At 50.3% G+C, this 15581-nt stretch overlaps 1 protein-coding gene across 9 annotated transcripts in view; it reads left to right on the top strand.

Moving 5' to 3' along the window:
- ELP1 (elongator acetyltransferase complex subunit 1) overlaps nt 1-15581 on the top strand; it is a 111200-nt gene that overhangs the window by 92639 nt on the left and 2980 nt on the right. For all 9 annotated transcript variants that reach the window (XM_037902367.2, XM_037902366.2, XM_037902363.2 and 6 more), the window contains 8 exons: nt 780-841; nt 1561-1623; nt 1731-1791; nt 3201-3314; nt 11687-11798; nt 12461-12588; nt 13057-13211; nt 14721-14799. In XM_037902367.2, the coding sequence (XP_037758295.1) occupies nt 780-841; nt 1561-1623; nt 1731-1791; nt 3201-3314; nt 11687-11798; nt 12461-12588; nt 13057-13211; nt 14721-14799 (774 nt within the window). The remainder of the gene's footprint in view (nt 1-779; nt 842-1560; nt 1624-1730; nt 1792-3200; nt 3315-11686; nt 11799-12460; nt 12589-13056; nt 13212-14720; nt 14800-15581) is intronic.

Genomic DNA, 15581 nt, shown 5'->3' on the forward strand with positions numbered 1-15581 from the left:
GGAGTCAGGAGACCTGGGTTCTGGTCCCTGCCCTGCCCTGCCGGGTGAGCCTGGGGAAGTCGTTTCTCGTCTCTTCCATTTCTTTTCCCTCTCTTTGTCTGTGCAGACCGCAGCCTGTTTGTGAAGCACCAGACATCATGGGGCCCCAGTCTCAGTTGGGCTCTCTGGATTCTCTTGTCATGTAGAAAAAGAATGAAGAGGACTTGTGGCACCTTAGAGACTAACAAATTTATTTGGGCATATGCTTTCGTGGGCTAAAACCCACTTCATCAGATGCATGGAATGGAAAATACAGTAGGAAGATATATGGCGAAGCTGCTGGGGAATTTTCATGGCACAGCTGCCTTTTCTCTCTCTCCTTTACACCCATTTCTGGTCTGAGAGATGAACACTCCTTGAGCAGAGAAGGGATGACTGTTCCTGCAGACCTCATGCTGGCAGTGGGAAGGCTGGGGCAAGTTCTGCATGAGCAAGATCTGTAAGGTCTGGCTCAAGTTTAAATAAAGGAAACCTCCATTTGCTATTACTTACACGCCCGCATGTTCTCTCTCTCTCTCACTCCTGTCTCTCTCTCCCCTAGGCATAGGGAAGATGGATGCAAACAGGCTTCCTTCAGCCAGCCAGAGGAATTAGTATTAGTGGGCTCATGGATGCTGCAGACTGACACTGCGGGTTCATTAGCCCCAGTGGTGGGCATCCTCCACTTTTAGATCAGGTCTCCTGTCTGGACCCAAACTCCAGCTATTCCTGAAATACTTAATTCTGTCCTTCTCTTGTAGGAAAACTAGTTGAACAGAAGAAACATGCTGAGGCAGCCATACTCCTGGAGCAGTATGCACAGGTACCATGCACCCTGGTGACACCCTCCCATCTGCCTGCCCTCGTACCGATCTCTCCACCCAGGGCTTATGTCCCCTCACTGTCATGTAGACTCCATCTGTTTGGCACCTCTGACAAAAAGATTAACCGGCCTGGGGATGAATAGAAGCTAAGCAGAAGCTATAGGACAGGACAGCAAAGCCTGTTGTGTGGTCCCAAGTGTTTATGGAGGGGACTTGTCAGTGGTATGGTCGAGCTGGGTTTAATAAATTTCAGTTGGCTGCCAAGAGTCCTGAAAGGAGCATGTCCGTGCCTGCTGCAGCGATAGCTATTGAATACTGGCACTGGATGTGTTGCAGTTTAAACCATACTTGTACAAACACTTAAGTAGACTTGATTTTTGCCCTCTGCTGTAAGGAACTTGAAGCCAGTCTTTCTTCTCACATGCCTGTGGAGTGAGTGGCTGCCCAGGAGTGATGCTGGCCCTGGCATTGACGGGCTAGGTTTTGGGATGGCAGGGAGGATAGTGGAGGAGAAAATCAACAAAGCTTGGGGTTAAGATGTCCTTATGCTGAAAATATGTAGATTGGCTTCAGGCAGGATTTCCTGGCACTGACTGCAGTACAGTTGTGATGGGAACTGTGCTTGAGAGGGTGCAATCCAGGAGCCCAGAGCTCCGTGCCAGAGGTAACGCCTGATTGTAGGACAGTAACCATTGCATACTTGGTCTCCTTTCCCCAGGACTATGAAGAGGCTGTGCTCCTGCTCTTGGAAGGGACCATCTGGGAAGAAGCCTTGAGACTAGTAAGGGCATTCCAAAGTACTAACTCCTAGAGAGTTCCTAGTGTGAGACTGTGTGTGGTCTGTCTCCTGAGAGAACTCTCCCCTTCCTCACCTTGCTCTCTCCCCAGATTCACAAATACGGCAGACTAGACATTCTGGAGACCAACTTCAAACCTGCTATCCTAGAAGGTGAGTCTCTTACTGTTGTGAGGAGTCCTCCACGTGGGGGGCTCTCTGCTTGTTTGTAATGGAGTCCTAGGGAATGTGGTGAGACCTGGCAACAGAAGATGTTTGGAAGGTTGTTCATTGGCTCTGCCTAGTTACAAGTGGATGGCTGTTTGTAACACTGACAGACCCTGGTTGTCAGTGGGCAGGATCGAACCTGGGAACTCTGGAGCTAAATACATGAGCCTCTACTGCATGAGCTAAAAGCCACGTGTGCCTTAGCTAAGGCTGTAGCAGACTCATTAATATCTCTCTCCAAGTGGTGTCAATGCCACTAGATGGGACAGAGCACCACACCCATGAGGTGTGTGGGTTACATACTTTTCCTAGCTGAGGAAGCACATCCTGAGCTTCAGAGACTTCCCAGTTGAAATCCCGGACGAGCCCCCACTTGTCACACCGACAAACCATGGTTGTCGGCAGATAGGATTGAACCTGGGACCTCTGGAGCTAAATACATGAGCCTCTACTGCAAGAGCTAAAAGCCACATAGCCCTTAGCTAAGGCTGTAGAGCAGACTCATTAATATTGCTCTCTCCAAGTGGTCTCGGTGCCACTAGATGGGACAGGGCACCACACCCAGGAGGTATGTGGGTTACATGCTCACATCTGACTCTCCTCAGCACAGCTTAGCATGCAGCAAGTGACAAGCATTTTTTACTCAATCTTACCCTCCTTGAGATCAGTGGCAAAATTTGCTCAGACATCAGTGTTGCGTGATGGGATTTATGTGAATGGGGGAGAGTCAGGCTGGAAAATAGGAATATTGTTGGTTAGTAAAGGAAGTGCATAGACAGAGCTGTGTGCAGGGAAAGTGTGTGTATATTGAGCTCCTCTGTGGAGGAGTTTCAGGGTGGCTTAGCCTTCCTTCTCCTGCTTTGAGGGCTAAAGGAAGGCTGGGCTGATATAGCTGGAGAATTCTCCTTCTCTTGGTGTTGGGGCTGGGAGTTGGGTGCTCTGTTCTCCTGAACCATCTTAATGAAAGCGGAATAGAAGAAGGGTCACTAGTACTGTGGCCACGAGCCTTACAAACAGGAGCTTCAAGTTAGGCTTCTAAACTCCAGGCTAGGCACGTGGCTGCCTTTGGCACTCTGGGTTTAGCAACCTACCTTTAAGCTCCTGTTGGCTTTTTTTAAGCTTTGAATTTCCATCCACCCTGTGTGATTCCTGAACCGTTCTGCCCCCACTGTGCTGGGCTCCTAGGCTTCAGAAAACTAACACAATACATGTTAACAATACAAACACGTGTTGGCCCTAGCACTGCTTCCAAAGGGAATTGGAAAAGGTTTTTAAATTTTAGAATGTGCTTATTTATCTTTGGTCTGAACCTAACACCTTCCTGGCCTTTCTGCACCATCTGCTCTCTCATGCAGCCCAGAGAAATTATTTGGTGTTTCTGGAGTCTCAGAAAACAACGTTCACTCGCCACAGAAAGCGCCTCCTGGTGGTTCGAGAGCTGAAGGAGCAGGCCCGCCAAGGGCTACTGGGTACGTTTCTGAACCAATGCAGGTGTCAATAACTACCGGTATCTTAATGAATTCCTGAAAACACCAGAGAAGTGGTTTCCTCATAGGAACATAAAATGGCCATAGTGGGTCAGATCAGTGGTCCCTTTAGCCCAGTATCCTGTCTTCTGACAGTGGCCAGTACCAGATGCTTCAGAGGGAGTGAACAGTACAGGGCAATTATCGACTCCCGGTAGTCAGAGGCTTAGATACACAGAGCCAAGGGGCTGTGTCCCTGGCCATCTTGGCTAATAGCCATTGATGGACTTATCCTCCGTGACCTTATCTAGTTCTTTTTGAACCTAGTTATATTTTTGGCCTTCACAGCACCCCCTGGCAATGAGTTAAAAAGTTGACCGTGTGTTGTGTGAAGAAATACTTCCTTTTGTTTTAAACCTGCGGCCTGTTAATTTCATTGGGTGACTCCTGACTCCTGTGTTACACGAAGGAGTAAATAACACTTCCTTGTTCGCTTTGGCTGCATCATTCATGATTTTGTAGACCTCTATTATATCCCCCCTTAATTATCACTTTTCTAAGCCGAACAGTCTTCCTGTGCTCTCCTTGTGCCCTAATGTAAATGGCTGTTGCTGGGGTCTGCTGTAATTTGTGAGAGGGACCTTCTGGTTTTATATTTCTTATAAAAATTTTTTACAAGAGGCAGAGAATTAGAACGTGATCTGTTGATTTCATTCACTTTGTGTGAAATCTTTGTATTTCCTGCTTTTAAAATTTAAATTTTTTCTTCTATAGAGCTGTCAGTGTGGTAACTTTCCTGAGTTAAACACTTCCACGTATATCTAAAAGCCCCCAAGAAAGGGACCGTGTTTTCCTTTCCACGCTGGCAAGTTGGGGTTTAGTCATAATCTGCACACATGCTGCATTGTAGAGTACCTGTTAGAGGTGAGGTTTCTGGCTCACTCCCCTTTTGCCAGTTCAGGAAAGCGCAGGGGGATTATTTTAAAAGAAAGCTGCTACTCCTCTTTCTTAAAATCTGTGTCCCTATGTGCACGCACCTATGAACCCTCGACTGGAGACTGTAAAGCAGTGTCCGCTCTGTGCAGTGCAACTCCTGGTGCTCCCAGGTGAGGGCAGATAAGGAAGTGTGCCTCAGCTGCCTCTTAATACGTTCTCAGAGATTGAGGCAGAGAGACTGCATGTCCATTTATTCTTCAAGTGCTTGCTCATGTTAGGTGTGTGCGTGCCCACCACATGCATGGCTGCCAGAGATTTTTGCCTTGGAAGAATCCATAGGGCCAGCTCTGGCGCCCCATGGAGCCCTGCACTCATGTGCTGTTATATGAGGCTCCCTCCGTTCCTTATTACTATCCGTGCACGCTCTCAGTTCCTCCTTACTGCCCATGACGGTTGCTGGAATGCCTTTCTCCCTTACGATAGCAAGTGCGCCTAGTGGTTTTTCTTCTACAGTTCTTGTACGTAGTTATTTCTTAGTGTTAACAGTTAGTTAAGTTCAGCTAGTTAGTAGTCCCTTCAGGACATTGTCCGAGGGACGGGGCGTGCTCTGTTCCCCTGGCTTCAAACTGTTCTGCCTGTCACAAGTCTGTGCCAGTCAGCAACCCCCAGACAAGCCGTTTAAAGTGTCTGGGGCAGATGCACATCAAAGACAAGTGCAGAAATTTGTAAGGGCTTCAGGCCAAGGACACACAGGACAGAGAGATCCATCCAAAAGCCTTGCTGATGAAGGCGGCACTTAGACCATCCTCAGACTCATCCCACTCTGACTCGGCACCGAGCACATGGATGTCGGTACAGAGTGCTCCACTGGCCCCGGGCTCACCTCGGGACTGTTCGCTGTCGCCGAGCAAGCAGCAGAGGAAGCAGCGCACAGATCGAGGACGTTTCCCTGTGTTGAAGAAAGACAAAGAAGGGGTGGCGGGCACAGGACCCGTATCGGGCCATTTGCCCTCTTTAGAGTGGCAAGAGGCAGCCTCTCTACCAGGGCTCCAAGCCCAGTAAGGGAACCACCTCTGACTCCCAGGAGCGGTAGGGGACCCTTGTGCGTGGTGGTGCTTTCAACGTCAGAGGCATTTCAGGCGGCCAGGGACCTCTTGGCTCTACCAGCGCCACCCACACCGCAGGTCTTGCCTTCAGCTGCAGAGTCAGTGAAATCACCCCCTTCCAAAGGGAAGCCACCCATGGGCCCACTGCAATGGTTGCTTGGCCGATGCCAGTCCTCACAGTCCCGGCACCGGTTGACAACACCACAGCCCCAGCGACGTCTCTCTGGTACTGGTCGTCCTCTTCTCGGCACCGGTCGCTGACTCTGCAGCACCAATCACCACCCCTTGGCAAGGGTCTCCAATGCCTTGATCCCTGATTCCGTGTCACTCTCCGCCATCTTGGCACCGCTCCCCGGCCCCCCATCAGAGCTGATAGTAGGAGGCTCCGACTTAAATTCCCTCTAAGCTGTGCGGCCACGCAGCTGCCTATTAAGCCCTGCACTGGGGCTCAGGGCTGCGGCAGGGAGAGATGCCTCTCCCTGCCGGCCCCAGCGCAGACCTGTGGCAGCAAGGAGAGGTGCCCCTCCCCGCCAGCCCCAGCACAGACCTGCCTCGGCCAGGGGAGATGCGCCCCTCCCTCGGCCAGCCCAGCCCAGGCCCACCAGAGCTGCCGGGGAGAGGAGCCCCTCCCTCAGCCCAGCCTAGCCCCACTGGAGTGGCAGGGGAGAGGCACCTCTCCCCCGGCCCCAAACTGCTGTAGCAAGAGAGGGCTGGGGGGAGTCCTCTTTCCTCACTGCAGCCCTGGGGCAGCCTGCACCACAAACGCCTCATCCCCGGCCCTGAGCCCCCTCCTACACTCTGAACCCCTCATCTCCACCCCTGCCACATAAATTTTATGTGAACCAATATGGAGGTGATGGCCGGGGGCCCCCACCGCTGCCACTGGTTCCTGGAGCTGCTGGGCCCTGGGCTTCCCTGCACCAGCACTGCAAAATTCATGGAGGTCCGTGACTTTCTGTGATCTCTGTGAATGATTCACAGCCTTAATTAAAATATCTGGGACTCCACGGCTAAATTTAAGGACTCCCTGCCACAGGAGCTCAGACAAGAGTTTGCATCCATCTTGGAGAAGAGCAAGCCAGTGGCCAAAGCCCCTCTCCAAGTAGCGTTGGATGTGATCAATTCAGCGGCCAGATCTATGGCCTCCACTGTGTCCATGCGATGCAGTTTGTGGCTGCCATCCTCGGGGCCATCTCAGAAGGTGCAGCAATCTATTCAGGACTTCCCATTTGAGGGCAACGCTGTACTTTCAGAGCAGACATATACCAGGCCGCGTGGCCTGAAAGATTACCATGCCACACTTTGCTCCTTGAGCCTGTACACACCGAAGGCCTCGAGGAAACATTTCTGGCTACCTCTACCGCCTAGATTTTCGGGTCCACCATGGCAGAGCTCCTACAAGAAAAGAGACAGGCTTTAAACCCTACTGACCCACCCCATCCTCCTCGGCTGCCCTGTTGGATCCCACGCATCACCCAGCTGGCCCATGACAGGTATTTTGAGGGTACGCCGAGGACAGTGTTCCAGTCTGGCCTCAGGATCCATCCCCCCCATTTGTTTCTGAACTATTTGTCTCCTTTCCTCACTGTATCGATCCAGGTGACCTTGGACCGTTGAGTGCTCAACACCGTAACAGCTGGTTACACCCTGCAGTTTTTCTCCATCCCTCCCTCCCACTCCCCGTCCCTCTTCAGGGACCCTTCTCATGAGCATCTCCTCATCCAGGAGATGGAAACCCTCCTACGCGTAGGGGCCATAGAGGAAGTTCCTCAACATATGAGGGGAAAGAGGTTTTATTCCTGATATTTCCTATCCCGAAGGCCAAAGGGGGCCTCAGATCCATCCTAGACTAGTGTGGCCTCAACAAATATCTCAAGAAGTTGAAGTTCCACATGGACGACTTGGTCTCCATCTGCTCTCTGGATCCAGGAGACTGGTATGCTGTCCTCTACTTAAAGGATGCTTGCTTCCATATTTCTATTGTCCGGGGCCCATGGGCACAGGAGATTCCTCTGATTCATAGTGGGCCATTAACCATTCACGGCGCTGCCCTTCAGCCTTTCGTATGCTCTGAGGGGCTTCATGAAGCATGTGGCAGTAGTGGCCGCTTTCCTGAGACGTTGAGGTAGATCTACCCACACCTCGACAACTGGCTTCTTAGAGGCAGGTCACAAGCCCGGGTTCAGCACAGCCTCAGTTTAGTGCGGTCCACCTGTCGGGGTCTGGGCTTGCTTATAAACAAGCAGAAATGAACTCTGACCCCTGTTCAGTGGATAGAGTTTAGAGGAGCAGTACTCGACTCCACCCACGCCAGGGCCTTCCTGCCAGAGTCCCAATTCTGAGCCATGTTGGACCTCCTCGTGCACGTCAGGGCACACCCACTCACAAGTGCCTGAGTATGCCTCAAGCTGCTAGGCCACATTGCAGCATGTACTGACGTGGTCCAGCACACACATCTACGCGTCAGACCCCTGCAGAGGTGGCTGGCATCAGTTTACACTCCCAGCAGACCCAATACGGACCTACTGGTCACAGTCCTGTTGAAGACTTTCCATTAGAACAGCCCAAGCTCTTCAGCGCGGATAACAGACTCTTCACTGCATACTCTTAAGGATTCAAGTGCAACCCTGCAGTCACTGGGAATTTATGTGCTTGCAACAAAAAGACATTTTAGCAGATCTCAGACACACAACCTTCCAGACGGTTCCAATACCACCCACAACAGGCCTTTCCTAGGCCTTCGGAGCCTTTGAGGGGGAGATCCAAACCTCACAAAAGGGGACCACCCCCTCTACCACTACCAATCAGCACCTCCTTCTAACAGACAGTGTGGTCAAGAGAATTGAGCAGCCTGTTTCCCCAGATCCTCTGCTGTACATTCTACCATCCATCCCCCTTTTGGAGACTGATTATCCCACTTCCTGTCTGCCTGGAAGCACATCACATCAGAAAAATGGAATCTACAGGTGGTTGATGTGGAATATTCGATCCACTGCCCCGTTCCTCTTCAGGAACCCTTCTCATAAGGAGTTCTTAAAGCAGGAGGTCCAATCTCTCCTGTTCTTGGAGCCAGTCAAGCCAGTTCCCCTGAGTTTCAGTTCTATTCCAATAGTTCTATTCCGACTATTTCCAAGTTCCCAGTGGAGCGGATGGTGAAGACTAATACTTGGTCTCAGAAAATTGAATACCTGTGTCCTTTCATAGTACTTCAGGATGGTGACGCTAGCCACCATAATTCTATCCCTAGATCTGGAGGACTGGTTCGTCATCTTCAGTCTCCAGGACACCTACTTTCTTGTAGTGATCCACAAGCATTTTCTACATTTCCAGATAGGCTCAGATCATTATCAGTACTGAGTCCTCCCCTTTGGGGCCTTTACAAAGGTCCGCTTGGTGGCAGCAGCCCGTCTACGTCAGGGGATCATCGCAGAAGTCCCATACTTGGATGTCTGGCTTCTCGGGGTCCATCCCTTCTAGGGGCCAGTCAGCAACCTCAAAGGCACTACCCCCATTTCATTTCCTGGGTCTTTGTATCCATCTGAAGAAATCTACACCGACTCCAGTCTAGAGAATATACTGCATTGGAGCCAGAATCCCTAGCGGCCGGAGACCTCCAAAAAAAGATTCTCCCCCATGTCCAGTTTAAACTGTACTACAAGGCAGTCTGCAAACAGCTGCAAGGACCTCCTTACAACTCCTAGGCCATGTGTGGGCCTCCATGTTTGTCGCATCTCATGCAAGACCGTGCTTCAGGTGCCTTCAGATGTGGCTCAGGCACGGTCTCTCCAAATGCTTAACAGGACCCCTGAATTCTGGGCGCTCAGCTGGTGGAAGGACCCGCTGCAAGGGAACCCCATTTCACATTCTCCACCCCCAAAAATCCTCACCGTGAACTCCTCTCTCTTGGGTTGGGGGGTCACCTTCAGGGGCCACAGCTCAGGGCAGGTGGTCCTCACAAGAGATTATGCTTCACATCAACATCCTTTGAACCGAGAGCCATCTGCTATGCTTATCAACGCTTCCTTCACGACATACAGGGCCACTTTGTCAGGATAATGTTGGACAACAGGGCAGAAATGTGTCATATCAACCAACAAAGCAAGAGCAAGTTCCCATTCCTTATGTGTAGAATTGCTAAAATTGGAACTTGTGCTTTTCCTATCAGATAGATCAGCCATTAAGAGTTCTACCAGGCCTCCAGAATACAATTGCAGACTCCCTGAGCGGGAACTTGCATCAGCACCATGAGTGAGAACTCAAAATTTCTGTCTTCCACAGCATCTACCAAAAGTGGGGTCTCCCCAGAGCGGACATCTTTGCTCCAAGGGAGGACATGACTGCAATTAATTGGGAGATGCCCTGATAACACCATGGAACTATATCCTGCTGTACATTTACTTGCCTCCACCTATAATTCCCAAGACCTTGATCAAACTAAGACAGGAAAGAGCCAGGCTTATTCTCATGGCATCGTCATGGCTGCAGCAGGTGTGGTTCTCAAACCTCCTTCGCCTTTCAGTAGCAATACCTCTCTGCCTTCCCCTCAAGAAGTGTGTCCTGTAAACCTACTACTTGCAAAATTTACCTGCAGAATCAGAAACATTTCCATCCCTGGTGTTCTCTTAACTCTTGTCAAACCTCAGAAGTTCTACTCTCCAAGATCCTAGACTACCAGTTGGCCTCAGACACCAGTTTTGGCAGTGAGCTCAGTCAGATTCATCCTTCCACTTGGCCATTGAGGGCTTTTCAGTGTTTGCTCATCCTATTACGACCAGGTTCCTTAAGGGCTTATACAACTTGTTTCCCCCTGTATGGAGCCTGCTACCCCATAGAACCTTAATTTTGTACTCAGTACTTTTTAAGAAAACCAGTAACTATCTGTACTCTCCTGCACCTCTCACTCAAGACCTCATTCCTTATAGCTATCACTTTGGCTGGATGAATGGGAGAACTTGGTGCACTCATGGCAGACACACTGTTGACTACTTTCTACAAGGAGACTGTCACACTATGTCCCATCCTCATTTCCTCCCTAAGGTTTCTTTGGAATACCATGTTAATCAGGAAATTTAGTCTACCAGTGTTTATCCAAAGCCTCATTCCTCCAGACAGGAATCTTGCCTTAAGTACCTCTCCCAGATTTTCTGTATCCTTTGCTGAAAGGATGAAAGGGCAGCCCATTTCAACGCAAAGATTATCAAAGTGGGTCTCGGGTTGCATTTTAACATGCTATGAGACTGCCAGAGTACAACCCCCTCATAGAGTGACAGCACACTCCCCTGTACCTCGGTTCACGTTTATAACTTCTCTGAAAGATCTCACAATTGAGGAAATCTGCAGGATTGCAAGTTGATCCTCATCCATACATTTGCCAAGCATTGCATTATTTTACCAGCTTTCAGAGCTGACATTTCAGTTGGTGAGTCCTCCAGTCTGCCTTGGATTTGCCTCCTCACCACCCCCTCCATGCTGAGTTACTGTTTGGGAGTCTGCTACGATGGAGCACCCAGAAGGGGACACAGTCGAAGAAGGAGAGGTTACTTACATGCACAGAAATGAGTTCTCCGAGATGTTTTATCCCAGTGGGTGCTCCGCCTCCTGTCCTCCTTCCCCTCTGCCGTGGTGTCTGACTTTGTGGTTGAGAAGGAACTGAGTGGCAGTGGGTCTGCACCTCCCTATGTGTCCTGGTATAGGACCATGAGGAGCTGCTCTGCTAGGCCTGCAGACATTGCTTTACAGTCTTCCGGCAAGAGTGTGTAGGTGCGCGCACATCCTTCTGGGGAACACTCATACCCACAAAACATTTTGAATTCAAGGTACTGTACAGGTAAGTAACCTCCTCGTCCTGTTGCAGGGGTAAACGTAGCCCACCTAAGTCTCTGTTCCCTCTGACTTGGCTGTTGAAAGATCATGATCACCACCAAGGGTAGGGGCATGAGGGCCGTGTCTTACCCCTGCCCCTCTACTGCGCCTGTTCTCTTCCTCTGCTATGTCCTGGGGGAACCTGACTGTGGGACAGGGGCTCTCTCCCAGTGCCACCAGGGTCCTGGTCCATCAGTAGAGGTCCCGTGTAAGACTGTTCCTTGTGGAGGGAAAGTTGGAGATAAATGGGGAATGGTCCTATTCTCCATATGTCCATGGTACTTAGACTTCTCCAGACAGACCCTGCTCGGAGCTAGGATGTCCTGTGTCCCTCCCCTGGACTGCCCATTGGCATCACCTGCTCTCAGTGTAACCATGTGCTGTTCTTTTTTCCTCTGGTGCTTGTAAAATAACTTCCACCTTCATTGGGGACCAGGGGAAGGTTTAACTTGTTGCTAATTTGTTTTGCAGATGATGAGACACCAAACTGTCTGGAGGCAGACCTTATTTCCGAAACCAGCAGCATCGTGACAGCCAGTGACATGAGTGGCAAATACTCGCATAGTAACTCGAGGATATCTGCGTATGTCCCAGCCCTCAAACCAGATTGCAGCTGTTCATGCTGTACTGGGGGAACGAGAGGTGGAATGCGCGGCTGTATCTAACTCCATCTGCATGCTTACTCACGCAGCGATGGACTCTCACTACTGCGGGGCTACGGGTGCAGACATGAGTGCACCAGCAGTTGTATAATTTGGTTTAAAAAGAAGAAAAAATGCGCTGCAGACAAGCTGGTCCTACAGGCTGGGCCAGAGTTTCTGCTGCAGTCCAGTCCCTTAGTGCCATTCCCGTGACACAAGCAGCTGGATCTGTCCAGCTGCTATAGAAGCTGGTGTAGCCCCTGTACGGCAGCTGCTCGGCTACTCTAGGGAGCACCAAAGCAAACACAGACCCACCCTCAGGACCAGCTCCTTGGCAGCCACACCCAGCAGGCAATGAGTGCAGGTGGGAAGCCAGCCCTCAGTCTGTGCCTTGGCTGGCAGCCCACCTGTGTCTTGCATGCTTTAGTAAGAGGTCTGCGTTACCGCGTTAAGATGCATTTGTTTGCAGGCTTCACTGTGGGCGGGGGGAGGAACTGGGGGGCAGCTGGGGATTATGACTTCCTCTTGTAAGAGGGAAAAGAAATGCTGGTTGCTCTGTCCTGTTCTGTTGCCCATGGTGATACTGGACATTCCTTTCTTCTAGCCGATCCTCCAAGAACCGTCGCAAGGCAGAGCGCAAGCGGCACAGTCTGAAAGAAGGAAGCCCTCTGGAGGACCTGGCCCTTCTAGAGGCCTTGGGAGAAAACATCCGCACTACTGAGAACATGAAGGGTAAGGCCCCCTGGCTGAGCCAAGCCAGCATCTGGCTTGTGCGGCGGCTGAGGCCAGATGTCACGTTCGGATCTTGACAGATGGGCTGCAAAGAGTAGCTACCGCCCAAGCCTCGAGCGTGGGGGAGGGTCACTGAAGAGAGCAGCCTCTTCCCCAGAGACACCTTGGCAAGGAGCCAGGATCAGGGCTACTGATTGGCTTTGCTGCTCCAAACCTCTGCAGCTGTCACTGCTCTGATGAGTAAAAAATAGTCCCAGCCCCCAGGTGTAAAGAATCAGAGTGAGAAGAGCTGGGCTGCGCTAATGTGAAGAGAGCTCCCCTCATGCTGAGCCCACCTGGCCCCAGGGGTAACAGCAGCTGTGTTCCACTGCTCCGTTCACCCTGTCCCCAGTGCTGGAACAGCCCCGCGGCTTGCTCGGCGAACTGTTGATCGCTGTGATGGAGCTTGTCCTGATCTCTTCCTCACAGGTGAAGTGCACAGCTTATTAAAGGGGCTTGTGCTCTTTGGCTACGACGAGCTGGCCAGGCAGCTGCAGCAGGCCCTGGAAGAGGCTTTGCAGTTGATAGAGAGGTCACTCCCGGAAATCTGGACCACAGACCTGCAACAGAATCCTGCTAACCCAGTAGGTGCTTGCTCCCTGATGGCTGTGACCTGAGACGCTGTTTGCAACTTACATATTTGTGGTGCTGTGGTATCGTTTATAGAGACAAACCCTGGAGTCTTTAACTCAGACAAACTGTGACTGGAGTCAGCGGCAGTGTAGGCCTCCAGATCTGCCCCTTGTTGCAGTATGTCAGAGAGACCTCCTAGACAGTGTATTTCTAGAGGCGTGCTGCATCTTCCCACGGCTCAGACCCTTGGCTGCCAGCCAGCGTGGGTACTGCCTGCTATCTCCGGTGCCAGTGGGGAGTGATCCAACTGGCTCGATAGCGCTAGGGGACTTTGATGACTTGTGTGTTCCTTCTATATTCCGTGCACTGTGTTAAGTGAAGCGATCTGTGGAGTTCAGTGCAATATACTCTTCCTTTATATGTTTATAATTGAGCAAAGAAATCTTTATAATGGTTGAACTGTTAACATCCTGAATTGACCACTAACATGTCTTACCTCCATTGGACTTCAAATATTAATGTTACCAACACAGTCACTTTAATGGCCTTGCTCCTGTACAATGTATACGTGCCCCCTGGTGAATGGGACAGAAAGAGAAGGAGATGGAGAATTAACTCAGACTTTCTACAGTATTGCCAGTGGTCAATATGACAAGCTTAAAAAATCACAAAACTCTTTAAAAATATGAAAATGTGAGATTTCTTTTTCCGTGCTTTCTGGTTCCCCAGCCTTTAGGATTAACTTGGGTCACATTTTGAAACTTTTCTCCCTCAGCACCAGGGCAAGAAACTTATTTTTAATGCAAGTTGAGGTTCTCCTGCAGTCACCTGCCTCTAAGAGCTGGGTCTGTAAGACAGACACACACATCATAAGACTTGTGATAATCTCAAGAATTGGCAACACTGCCACAGCAAAGGGGGCTGGCAAGGGGGTGGGGAGAAGATCTCATGCATGGTCCTAAAGTCCAGGTGCTCCAGAGATGCCATTCCTGCCAGCTCCTAGTGCGATCTTTGCACAGGGCTTCTGTAGGCTCTTTCCATGTTAACCACCAGCTCTTTCTGTCTGTGATCTGTGGTGCTCCCCGGGTGCTCTGTCTCCTCTGGTGAGGCCCTCAGATTGCAGCACAGTGTCGTGCAGCTTTACTTCCCTGCCCTCCCCTCTGTGCAACAGTCGCATCACACCGTTTGTCACAGAGCCCCTGCACTGGTTCTGAATCTCATAGCAGCTGCCTTGGCAGCCATAAGTTGAGCTGCAGATGGATGGATACGTGCCATTAGCATCATCTGCCGAAAATGCCAAGCATTGGCATGGGGGGAGGAGCAGGAGCGCAGATCTCCCTTTGAATCCAATGGCAGTATCAAGCAAGCTCCCATCCTGCAAAGGGAGCACTAACTTCTTCAGTGGCAACAGGCAGAACTGCCGGTTGGGTGGAGCTTGGGGAGCTTGGTTTTGGAATCTTCTACTTCATTATTATAAGGACTTGAACATTGCTGATGTGCCAGTATTGCCTATTCTACAGGTCCTGGGCCCCAATTCAACTGCAAATAGCATTATGGCCGCCTATCAACAGCAAAGAATTGCCGCTCCTGCAGCACAAGGTTAGTGAAAGAAAGGATACGGCATACTAATCGTAGGTACCGGGTATCTCCGATGGTAGCGTCACTAGGGCTAGATGTGTTATAGAGCTATGGCCTAGTGACGCAGTTTGGAGGTCGATGTGGTAGGTCAGTCGTGTTTTTGATGTTCCCTCTTGGCATTAAACAGATGTGTCTCTTGTAAGGGTTACACTTTTCCCTTCATGAATTCCTGTGACAATGTTGTTGCCCTAGGAGTGCACGGCACTTACACCTGACTAGACAAACCAGGTACCTGCTTCTCAGGAGCTGGAAATCTAAGGAGAAGGGAGATGATTTCTGTGGTCTGACTTAGATCATTTATATCTACTCTTTTTCACTAATAAAAACTCACTTGGTAGAGTTCGCCCCACAACCTGTCTAATGTTGTTTTAAGATGATATGCAACCAAGTTAGAGGAACCCAAAAGTAGCTTGTGAAATGCTGAAAAAGGAAGACTGCCCATGCACTCCTGGGTGCATGTTTACCACTGTTGGCTGTTGCTGGGTCAGGACCTTGAGAAATTGGAGCTGTAGGCTTCCTGGGGACAGCTGGGTGATGATTTTTTGACACACAAGATTTTTAGTCAAAAAATGCATTTTTGGTGCCTCCAAGCTATCCAGAAATTTGGGCTGATGAATAATTGTTTTGGCCGAGAAAAAACACAATTAAAAAAAAAAAATCTAAATGTTTTGTGTTAAATTCAAATGTGGCCTGTTTTAAAAAAGAGTGGGAAAACACCCCTAAGTGATCAAAGCAAAACAAAA

This window comes from Chelonia mydas, chromosome 5 (genome assembly GCF_015237465.2).
Source record: "Chelonia mydas isolate rCheMyd1 chromosome 5, rCheMyd1.pri.v2, whole genome shotgun sequence".
NCBI classification, from domain to species: Eukaryota; Metazoa; Chordata; order Testudines; family Cheloniidae; genus Chelonia; species Chelonia mydas.